Genomic DNA, 12,493 nt, shown 5'->3' with positions numbered 1-12,493 from the left:
AACAAATATGTTTCTACAGAACCTAATTCCACAGAATCATGATTCTATAGAAACATAACTCTAAATCGGATTCCATAGAATCGCGGAACCAAAGTGCATTGGTTTTTTATTTTATTCTTGCTTGAGGACAAGCTTAGTCTAAATGTGGGGGAATCTGACTAGCACATTTATGTGTGAAATCTTAGGGCATAAAGCATGCATTTTACACACTTAGAGTGGAACTACCTTGGGTTTTATGTTGTTTTTGCATATTTTACGACTTTTCAAGATTTAAGCAAATAGTTGGAGTTTTGGGTATGAAACATGCAATTTTACACGTCAAGAGGTCCGTTCAACTTCTCAAAGTACAAAAATGGGCCTGATCTAGAGCATCATGGGCTAGAGATGTGATTATGGACCAACTCCAAAATATTTTAGAAATAAAGAAGTAAATTTTGATCTACGGGTGAGATTAGAAATTATCAATCAAATCTACAGAGGTTTTATTGAGAGAGTCCTAATGGAGAAAATAGTCCTTGCATACTTCAATATCTTATTTCCTATTTGGTACTTGATCAAAGAAAGAAAAAGAGGAAAAAGAATTATATTCAAAGAAGGAAGAGGGAAAAATCCCGTTTTTGAATGTCTCTGTCCAATTTTGATCAAGCCCTTCATTGAATGGTCATCTGGTGTCCAATCAAGCTTATTTTTGGAGGAGAGCTTCGAGACTTCTTGATCCTCAAATCCAACGGTGGAATTGTGCATTTGATCTCTCTAAGTCAGTTTGATTAGTACGCCAAAACCCTATTTGGTTGAGTCAGATAGGAACTCTGAGTTTGATTCAAACTTTGTCAAGATTCATATCCCATGTAAACTCTATAAAACGAGAGCGTACTCCATCAAGGAAAAACGTGTTTTAAAGCTTATGAGGAGCACATTCTCTCTTCTCTTTGGTTTATTTAGGCTTTCTTTAGTTTTCATTGATTGCTTTTTTGAGATTCTAATTTATAGATTGAATATTCAGGTTTAAATTTTCTATGTAATGCAATTTCAAATTCAATTTCAAGTTCAAGTTTAAGGATTCTTTTTTCTCTAGGTCTAGCAATTGCAGATCTAGATCATTCTGGTTGTTAGGGTTGGTTGAGATTCGAATTGTTTGTTCAATTTTTTTTTATTATTTGAAGTTCAAAGATGCAAGTAAGTAACCTTCTTCAATAATCTTCTCTCCCCCCTCCATTCCCACTTCTATTTACTCCTCTATATTCTTAATTTAGGATTTACTTTCAACACTTATTTATTGTTCTCCCTTCCCCCTGGGTCCTTGAGCAGAGATGCCTACAGTCGTGCTTTTCTTTGTTTAAGGTTTCTCTTTTCCTTTTATTGCTTTGTTATTTACTTTCTACAATTTACATTCAGCATTTATTTATTGTTCTCCCTTCTCCCTGGGTCCTTAATCAGAGATGCTTACAGTCGTGCCTCTCTATGGTTAAAGTTTCCCTTTTCCTTTTATTGCTTTGCTTATTTCCTTTCTGCATTTTTATGCATTGGGTTATATTTGTATTATGTTTAGTCTCAATTTAATCGCATTAGATGTATAGATTAGGACCACTCATTTAGTTTAATTAATTAGTCAACAAATTTGAATCATTGCACTCTCGCATTGTCATTATGAGGTTAAATTCTAAAGTGGCATATCTCTTTGAGATCGACCTGTTAGCTACACGATACCATGCGCTTGCGGTTATTTTTATTTTACAAACACTCCATACCTTGCACTTACTTTTCAGCCTAGAGGTGCTAGTTTTTGTTCGAGTTCTGGATCTAGTAGTGGACCGGTACGTCCAGCTATGGGAAGTCAAGGTACTAGACCGGTGTATGCTAACCCTCATCCAATGGTGAATAACCAGAGACCAGCAGTTCCTACCTCAACAGCCTTCTGCGGCATGAGAGATGTTACTTGCTTCAACCGTGGAAAGGCAGGTCTATTCTCGCAATTGTACCCAGAGACCTAATTCTTATATGTCAGCTATGACAAAGCCTGCTCAGAATCCTCTTACAGGGAAAGTTTTTAGTGTTATTGGTATTGAATCCGAAACAGATCATGATGTGGTGATAGGTATTATTCCAGTATCATCCACTTCTGCATTTGTATTATTTGATACTGGCACATCTCATTCATTCATTGCATCTTCATTTGTGAGTTGTATCCCTGTCAGACTTGGGAAACTGAAAAGAGGACTTTTTATTAGTACTCCTACCAGATCTGTTGTAAGATTAGATGAAGTGGTCAAGTCATGTCCAGTAACCATAGCTGATAGAATATTGGAAGCTCGGTTAGTGAAGCTTGATATGAAAGACTTTGATGTGATACTCGGAATAGATTGGTTGACAAAGCATGGAGTTGTCATCCTTTGTTCTGAGAGGAAGGTACTTTTCCATCCTAAAGAAGCTCATCCGTTCGAATACCAAAGGAAGCTGAGTAAGAAGATTGTTGCTGCGACTACGAAAGTCAAAGAATGGACTAAAGATGTTGGACTTCTCTCCTCTTTGTTGGATGTTCCTGAAGATGTAAAACAATTGTCTAACATTGAGGTAGTCAGGGATTTCTATGATGTTTTCCCTGATGATTTGTCTAGTTTACCCCCAGAGAGGGAATTAGAATTTTCTATTGATCTAATTCCTGGAGCAGCCCCAGTGTCAAAAGCTCCTTACCGAATGGCTCCAACTGAGTTGAAAGAACTCCAAACCTAGTTGAAGGAATTGTTAGACAAATGGTTTATTCAACCTAGTGTTTCACCTTGGGGAGCCCCGGTGTTGTTCGTGAAGAAGATGGATGGTAGTATGTGGATGTGCATAGATTACTGTGAATTGAACAAGTTGATGATCAAGAATAAGTATCCTCTTTCTAGGACCAATGGTTTGTTTGATCGATTGAAAGGTGCTGCTGTTTTCTTGATATGGGCACTACGAATTCAGAGTCATGCCATTTGGTCTTATTAATGCTTCAACAACATTCATGGATCTAATGAATCGGGTATTTTAGGATGTCTTGGAAAAATTCAATATAGTGTTCATTGATGACATTTTGATATATTCAAAGAATGAGAAAGAGCATGTTGAGCATTTAAGTTTTGCCTTGCAGCGGTTGAGAGAAAAGAAGTTGTATGCCAAATTCAGAAAATGTGACCTTTGGTTGTCCAATGTTATCTTTTTGGATCGTATTGTATCAACTGAAGGTATTAGAGTTGATCCTGCAAAGGTGAAAGTTGTGGCAAATTGGGACACACCCAAGTCAATTAGTGAGATCAAAAGTTTTTTGGGTATGGTTGGTGTCACATCCACCCAGCCGGTACCCTATCTGGCATACCCGAGTGTGTGATCCACAGTCCACAAGATCCAGTATCGAGTAAATCAACCTCCCACATTCATAATAATATAATCAAGAACAAGACTAAATCAAGGTTAACAATATTGTTTAAATGAATCAAAGCAAAGTAACGAGATAATCATCAGAGTGCGGAAATGATACCAATAGATATATAAATCAAAATGTAGAGTGAGGTGGAATCTCACTCCACGAGTACAGCGGAATGTAGATCGAAAGTTAAAGGAGATTACAATTGGTTCTAAAGACAAGGAAAAAAGATATAATCTAACTAAGCTAGAGTCTATTCTACTTTATAAAGAACGTCTTCATAAACATAGACTTCATCAATCAAGCTTAGACGCCCCCACTCCACAGTAGGGCTAATCTTCGTAACAAGTAAGACCACTCGAGGAATCCTCAATGTAATCTTCATAGTTGCCAACACCTTGCGTGTTGTACGCTTCTTCATCTTGTGCTTCTTCCTATTAGCCTTCATAGTCATCAATGCCTGTAGAATAGTCTAACAAAAGATGTTGTACAAAAGGAGTGAGTTTCAAAAGAAACCCAGTAAGGCAAATTATTCCATAATAGCATAAATAACATGATAACATAAACAAAGCATAATGTGATATGATATGAGACAGACAATGCATGTATGAGTGTGAAACCCAGCCCTAACCTTGACCCGGAAACCCTGTTGTTTGTAGGTCCAGCAACCCGAAGTAAGGCAAGAAGTCAGCTTTGGGCCATTTCAGTAGAAGACTTGATGGCTGGACTGGGATCCATGAGTGTTGATGTCAGTGTTCCATCCATGGATTCTGCACCCTGATGAAGATCGGATTAGTTGATGGATTTGGAGTGCTCTCTGTATTGGTTCGAAGGCATTTCTACCTACTAGGTATGTCACTTTAGGTGTGTGCAAAACCCCTTGATGTTCAGACTTGATTTGAGCCTTCAATTCCTATTTTGAAGTTGTTGTCTTGATTGGTCGACTGGACTAGTCGACCAATCAATCAACCAATTGATCCTGTTTTTGAAAATTAGGTCGTGGCTACTCTATTTAAGTTTAGTCTTGGGAATACTCCGCCTCATCTGCCTCCTAAGCCTTTGGAACGAGTTAGAACCCTATTCTAAGCAATTCCCTTGCATCCTTGGTTGATATCTCGCAAGAACTGAAGTAATCTTCATCCTCCTGCATCAAAGGTATGTTTATGATCTCTTTTCTTTTCTATCTCTGATTTTCTTTTCTTTAATCTGTTCTTGATTGAGATCAGGAAGATGATGCTGCATTCTTGCAACCATCTATTCCATGATCTCATTCGATTCCTTGAGATCTATGATCATCGTCATGATCTCAACCTTAACCAGTTATATTTCTTGAAACCCTAACCCTTGTATGATCATTCTGGAAACCTTTCGGTAACCTCCCATGTGAGGGAAACCTCATGGGTAATATTTAGGTTGATCTAAATTTAATATTCTTTAGTTTTTCTTGTTGTTATTGGCAAATCATTAATTCCCTCCCTCCTGTGATCTCAACCTTTTTCATGGGAGCCAAAAAGGGTGAAACCCTAGTTTCTTGGGTAAAATCAAGAACCCCTATTTTGACTCTGTTAATAGCCAATCAATGTGTTTTCCTTACAAGAATTGTATCCTATCATCCTCTAATTATTTACCCTTGATCATACTGTGTTTTCTTCATGATCCATGATTTAACCTAATTAGGTTAACCTTCTAGTTCCTAAGTTGTAACCTGGAAACTTGTCTTGATTAATGGTTTGATGTCCTCTATAGACTTGGATGCTTCCATTGAAGTTTCCCCCTTATTTTGTACCCTTTTGAACCACCAAATTCGGATTCATATTCTAAAATTTCTGATTCTTGAAGGCTACTGTCTCTGTTGGTCGACTCATTGGTCGACTGGGGCAATAGACCAATCAGTCGACCAATGAGTACATCAACCTCATTCTTGGTCTATTTTGATTGATTTGTGATCTTTCCTTCTATGTATCTTTCCTAACATGTTGTATACACTTGTTTAGGACTTCCTTCTCAGGTTTAGTCAAGGTCTTGCTTGATTTCCCTAAGTTCCTTTACAAGTTAGAAGGTAAGGACTGTTATTCTGTAATTACATAGATTGCATACTCTTGAGTTTATACTTTATGGAACTCTAAGTTTAACTACTGTAAGTACAGTAGCACTTTACTTATGTTTTCTTTTTCATTATTCAAGCTTATAAGAATTACTTATTACTATATTGTTTGATGATTAGATCATGATTGTATACTCTCGTTTATATGATGATGTGTTGACTGTGTATGTCATGACTAATCTGGGATTGTATCTGATTAGGTATGATTTGGGATTGTGAGGTGTCCTTTTGACACTTCTGTCCTTAGACATTATTGGAAATAGTATGGGATGTTTCCGTGGTTGTCCATCGACGCTTTCCCGAATTATTGATTGTCATACCTAGGGCTGTCTAGTAGTGTTTGGCTAGGATGTCCCCGTTATATCAGACCCGAATCGGAAGGGTATTGAGACCAAACGACCCGTGGCAGCAATGGGGATTCACGGGCGCTCAAGACCGGTAACCAACCCATGAGAGGACGGGAATCACATTGTGGGGGGCCATGTATTGGAGGGTTGCATATGGTTAGACTTGGGCTCATGGGCGCTCGAGACCGGTGAGTTATATCCGTGAGGGGACATGAGAGCTTCCCGTTTACCATATGTGGATAACCAATAGGGTTGATGAGTCCGTATTTGAGAGAGTCGAATACGCTGACTCTAGTGGAAAGGATATCGGAAAGGATCCCGAGAGGGGAGGAATGGAAGTATCTGGACCTGAGTTGATGTAACTGAGTAGATGACTTGCATTAGGCTAGGATTTTACCCTGACATGCGCCAGTACTTAGACCAAATGGTGATGTGAGAGAGAGTTGACTTAACCCCCAGCCATGGAATGTCTGAGAAGGATGCCGGACCCACTACCAAACAGAGCCGTATGCGTGACCTACCCAAAGAAGTATGGTGCTATGACTTAAAGCATGTCTGCAAATAGAGACCAGCATACATAGAGTTTAGATGCATACATACGTTATCTTTTTCATACTACATTGCATCTTATTATGTTTTGCCACATGTTATTTATGTTGTTATGGATTAACTACCTTACTGAGTTTCTTCGAAACTCATTCCTTTTTGTAAATTGTTTTGTTAGACTATTATACAGGTACTGACTACTATGAAGAACCATACACTGAAGCGCAAGCCGATGAAGAGTACTACACGCAAGGTGTTGGCGACAATCAAGATTACTCTGATGATCCCTCAGTTGATCAAGTTGCGTACCACGATTAAAGGCAACGTGGAATTAGAACGTCTCAAATGGATCGATGAAGTCCACTATTTTGAAGATGTCATCTATAGGATAGAAAACTCTTATGTTTAGTTATCTTTCTTAGTTCCTTTGATTTAGTTGTTATTTCTTTTAGACTTACATACTGCGTTCCGTTGTATTTTGTGGAGTGAGTTTCCGCCTCTCTCTACTTCTTTTGATATCTTTGGATATCTAGTATCATTTTCCGCACTCTAATTATTTTTTTTATTCACTTCTTGTTTTGAACCTTATTTATAATATTAAACCTTGATTATTTCCTGTTTATGATTATGTTATTATATATGTGGGAGGATGATTTCCTCGATACTTGATCTTCGGGGCTGTGGATCACACTCTCGAGTATGCCAGGTAGGGTACCGGCTGGGAGGATGTGACAATGAGTCTAACTCTATATATGTTGGTCTCAATAGGCAGACATGCTTTAAGTCATAGCACCATAATTCTTTAGGAAGGTCAATCACTCCCCCTCAGCCATCTTGGCATCTTGGGTCTGCCGGTGGTAGTTGGGTCTTGCATCCCTCTTAGACATTCCTTGGTTAGGGGTTTAGATCACCTCTCTCTCACATCACCATTGGTCTAAGTATTGGAGCATGTTAGGGGTATCCTTTCCACTAGAGTCGGCATAGTCCCAGACTACGGACTCATCAACCCTATAGGTCATCCACATATAGTAAACGAGAAGCGCTCATGTCCTCTCATGGGTTGGTTACCGGTCTTGAACGCCCATGAGCCCAAGTCTATCCATATGCAACTCTACCCATAAATGGCCCCCACAATGTGATTCATGTCCCCTCACGGTTATAACTCACCGGTCTTGAGCACCCATGAATCCCCATTGCTACCACGGGTCGTTCGGTCTCAATACCCTTCCAAATTGGGTCTGATATAATAGGGAATATCCTAGCCAACACTGCTAGACAAGTCCTAGGTATGACAACCAATAATCCGGGAAAGTGTCAAAGGGCAACATTGGAAATATCCCATACTATCCCCAATGATGTCCAAGGATAGAAATGTCAAAAGAACATTCCCCAATCCCAAATCATACATAAACAATCACAATCATAATTCAATCATATCATCCACGACAGATATCTCATCATATGAAAGGGTATAATAAGACAATATCGAAATAATGAACAACATACATGAATAAGTATTCATACATGATCCAAGTACATTAAGTAAATAAGGAAATAAGATCCTACTGTACTTGCAGCATTCATATCATAATAGAAACTAACATAACAGTAGAAAATCTAAGTAGTTCCCAAATTAGAAACAAAATCTATGCAATCTATGTTAATATGGTAACAACTATCCTTACCTTAAATAGATTCGAATATATTCCGGACAGATAAGAGGATGAATCCAAAGTTAGCAAACAAACCCTAGAATAACATCATACAGTCATTAGGAAGTAGTCCTAAAAGAATGAGCATCAATCAAATCGAAATGGACGAAGAAATCCAATTCTGTCATTGCGGGTTGATTGGCTGGGTCGACTGGTTCAGTCGACCAAGGCAGTCTGCCCAAGGGCAAATACGAATCCAAAAATAGTATTTTGATCCGAAACCTATTCTATACAATCCAGAATGCTACGAAACTTGGAGAGAATGTCTAACACAGTACTCTAAGACTAAAAAGAATAATTTAGACATCAAACAACGATTAAAACCATTACTTACTAATTTTAAATCATACTTTCTATTTTGGTAAAAATCATGATTTCATTGGAAACATGCTATAAATAAAAGAGATGAACTAGAGATGATGAGATCTCATTCTTGTACAAGAATACAGTAAATCGGAGGTATGAATAATCATGGGCATCTACAATGCTAGAATAAATCAAAATAATAATATGATCATAGTTTAAGAAGAAATCATAAAAATCATATTGAGAATGAATAAGATGATCATGGCATAAGAGAATGAAAAGAGATTGTAAAAGATATGACTACAAGGTTGCAGCATCTTCATCGTAATCTCAGTTCAGAGAAGAGAGTGATCATAGAAAGAATGAATCAATAACACAATAGATTGAATACTAACCTTTGATTGAAGAACAAGAGAGAGAACTTGCAAGTTTGCAAGGTTTGATCTTCTTCAACACCTTTGGAGGCTTGGAGATGAGTTCCCTTCGTTCTCTAAGTGTTTTGGAGGCTAGGAATACTAAAATCACGAAGTCATGAGGTATATATAGCAATATAACCTAAACAGAAGATTCTGTTCGAGTTCAGCATCTCTGGGTCGATTGGCTGGGTAGCCTGGCCCACTCGACCCAAGCAATCGACTCAGCAGACAAGGAAAGCCAAAGTCAGGGATTTGAGGGCCTTCCACTACTCGGAATCAAACGAAACTTTAAACACATATACTATAACATACCTAGCATGAAAAAATGGCTTTAAATCATATCCCACCAAGCTCTAAGGTCATCAACCAATCTTCTCTTCATCAAGGCGTAGTCTCTTTTCTATATCCAACACTGTCTTCAAATATGGGGCATCATCGCCAATCTCCATAAGATCGGAGTCGAACACTATATCTTCTGCTGATATGGCCTATAGTTGACTTTCACTTCTACTTCGGGTCTTTGGAACTACAGACAAAAGATTATCCAGGTTAAGGTTAGGGCCGGGTTTCACAGTTGGTTATTATAGGTGCTTTGGAGAGAATTTCTCTAGACTGTCGGTGTCACACCCCACCCACCGGTCTCGGTCACCCTCCCGAGAACCCAAGGGTGCAATTCGTCATAGGATCCACGGTTTTACCCATCAATAATAATCAATGTAAGAAATAGATAATCAAGAGCACGAGCAAGTTCAAATAATTAATTAAAGGAAATACAAGAGTCCAAATACTCCAATAAAAGAATCAAAGAAAAAATCAAAAGAAATATCGAGTTCAGTGGAAGCAAACAAATAAACTAAATTATCTTCTTTCCAGTTTCTTTTTCTTGAGCTAAAAATTGCCCCTCTTGATGAGCACATTTATGTGTGAAATCTTAGGGCATAAAGCATGCATTTTATATACTTACCTTGGGTTTTATGTTGTTTTTGTAGAGTTTTTGTAGATTTTAGGATTTTTCAAGATTTAAGCAAATATTTGGAGTTTTGGGCTTGAATCATGCTATTTTACACGTCAAGAAGTCCATTCAAATTCTCAAATGCGAAAATGGGCCTGATCTGGAGCATGATGGGCTAGAGATGTGTGATTATGGGTCAACTCTGAAATATTGAAGAGATAAAGAAGGCAAATTTGATCTACGGCTGAGATTTTAAATCAAAGCTACAGAGATATTATTGAGAGAGTCCAAATGGAAAAGAGTCATTGCGTACCTCAATATCTTATTCCTATCTTGGATTTAATTAAAAAAGAAAAGGAGGAAAAATAATTATATTCAGAAAGAAAAAGAGGAAAAATCCCGTTTTTGAATGCCTCTGTCCAGTTTCGATCAAACCCTTCATCGAACGGTCATCCGATGTCCGATCGTGCTGATTTTTGGAGGAGAGCTTCACGACTACTTAAACCTCAAATCCAACGGTGGAATTATAAATCTGATCTCTCTAAGTTGGCACGATTAGTACGTGAATACCCTAATTGGCTGAGTCAGATAGGAACCCTGAGTTTTATTCAAATTCAGCCGTGCCTCATATCTCATGTAAACTCTATAAAAGGAGAGCATACTCCATCAAAGGAGAACGTATTCTAGAGCTTAGTAGAAGCATTCTTTCTTCTCTCTTCAATTTATATAGGCTTTCTTTAGTTTTCTTTGCTTGCAGTTGTAAGATTTAAATTTCTAGATTCAATGTTGTTAGGTTTAACTTTTTTATGTAATGCAATTCAAGTTCAAGTTTCAAGTTTTAGATTCGTTTTTCTCTAGATCTAGCAATTGCAGATTTAGATCATTCTAGATCTAGATCTGGTTGTTAGGGTTGGTTGAGATTTGAATCGTTTGTTCAATTCGCAAGTAACCTTTTTTATTAATCTTCTCTCCTCCCTCCATTCCCGCTTCTATCTACCCCTCCATATTCTTAATTTAGGATTTACTTTCAACATTATTTATTGTTCTCCCTTCCTCTGGATCCTTGATTAGAGATGCCTACAGTCGTGCCTCTCTTTGGTTAAGGTTTCCATTTTACTTTCCGCAATTTATTTTCAGCACTGTTTATTGTTCTCCCTTCCCCTAGATCCTTGATCAGAGATGCCTACATTCGTGACTCTCTTTGGTTAAGGCTTCCTTTTCCTTTTATTGCTTTGTTATTTACTTTCTGCACTGTTTTTTCCTTTAATATCCATTCCCTCGATCGGTGGACTGTAAGCTACAGCAATGGGTCCACGGTCAAAGTCATTGTTATTATACTCCCCTTCCCTCGATCCAGAGCTTACACTCGGATCACTTCTCTTTTCCTTTTTATTTTTATTGTTCGCATTTTTTTTCCTATCTTTTATTTATGCATTGATTGTGCTTAATTTATTTTTCATTTCAATTTGATTGCATTAGACGTATAGATTAGGATCATTTAGTTTAGTTAGTTAGTTAACAAAAATTTAATCATTCCACTCTCATTACTATTAAGAAGTTGAATTATAAGTGGCATATCTCCTTGAGATCGACCCATTAACTACACGATACCGTGCGCTTGCGGTTACTTTTAAATTTCACAAACACTCCACCTTTCCATACTAGCCAACCATACCAATAAATCCCCTCCCATACCTTGGGTATCTCTCTAAGTCGGCGCGATTAGTACGTCAAAACCCTAATTGGCTGAGTCAGAAAGAAACCCTGAGTTTTATTCAAATTCAACCGTGCTTTATATCTCATGTAAACTCTATAAAAGAAGAGCATACTCCAATCAAAGGAGAACGTGTTCTAGAGCTTAGTAAAAGCATTCTTTCTTCTCTGTTTAGTTTATTTAGGCTTTCTTTAGTTTTCTTTGCTTGCATTTGTGAGATTTTAAATTTCTGGATTGATTGTTTAGGTTTAATTTTTTTATGTAATGAAATTCAAGTTCAAGTTTTTAGATTTGTTTTTCTCTGGGTCTAGCAATTTCAGATTTAGATCATTCTAGATCTAGATCTAGTTGTTAGGGTTGGTTGAGATTCGAATCGTTTGTTCAATTCACAAGTAAGTAACCTTCTTTATTAATCTTCTCTCCTCCCTCCATTCCCGCTTCTATCTACCCCTCCATATTCTTAATTTAGGATTTACTTTTAGCATTTATTTATTGTTCTCCCTTCCCCTGGATCCTTGATCAGAGATGCCTACAGTTGTGCCTGTCTTTGGTTAAGGTTTCCAATTTAATTTTTGCAATTTACTTTCTGTTATTTACTTTTTGCAATTTACTTTCTGCAATTTATTTATTGTTCTCCCTTCCCCTAGGTCCTTAATCAGAGATGCCTACAGTCGTGCCTCTCTTTGGTTAAGGTTTCCATTTTACTTTCTGCAATTTCTTTTTCTCTAATATCCATTCCCCTGATCAGTGGACTGTAAGCTACGGCAAAGGGTACACGGTCAAAGTCATTATTATTATACTCCCCTTCCCTCGATCCAGAGCTTACACTCGGATCACTTCTCTTTTCCTTTTTATTTTTATTGTTCGCATTTTTTTTCCTGTCTTTTATTTATGCATTGATTGTGTTTAATTTATTTTTCATTTCAATTCGATTGCATTAGACGTATAGATTAGGATCGTTTAGTTTAGTTAATTAGTTAACAAAAATTTAATCATTCCACT

General features: G+C 37.5%; 1 protein-coding gene across 1 annotated transcript; it reads left to right on the top strand.

Annotated features, from left to right (window-relative positions):
- The first annotated feature begins 1,929 nt into the window (after window positions 1-1,929).
- Window positions 1,930-2,730, top strand: LOC149029045 (uncharacterized). Its single transcript, XM_089141312.1, has 2 exons — window positions 1,930-2,095; window positions 2,258-2,730. The coding sequence occupies exons 1-2, from the start codon at window positions 1,930-1,932 to the stop codon at window positions 2,728-2,730; spliced, it is 639 nt and encodes a 212-aa protein (XP_088997438.1).
- The last annotated feature ends 9,763 nt before the right edge of the window (window positions 2,731-12,493 follow it).

Source organism: Hakea prostrata, chromosome 1 (assembly GCF_041222555.1).
Source record: "Hakea prostrata isolate BN-2017 chromosome 1, UWA_Hpros_2, whole genome shotgun sequence".
Classification (NCBI taxonomy): domain Eukaryota; kingdom Viridiplantae; phylum Streptophyta; class Magnoliopsida; order Proteales; family Proteaceae; genus Hakea; species Hakea prostrata.
This window is presented reverse-complemented; position numbering and strand designations above follow the sequence as displayed.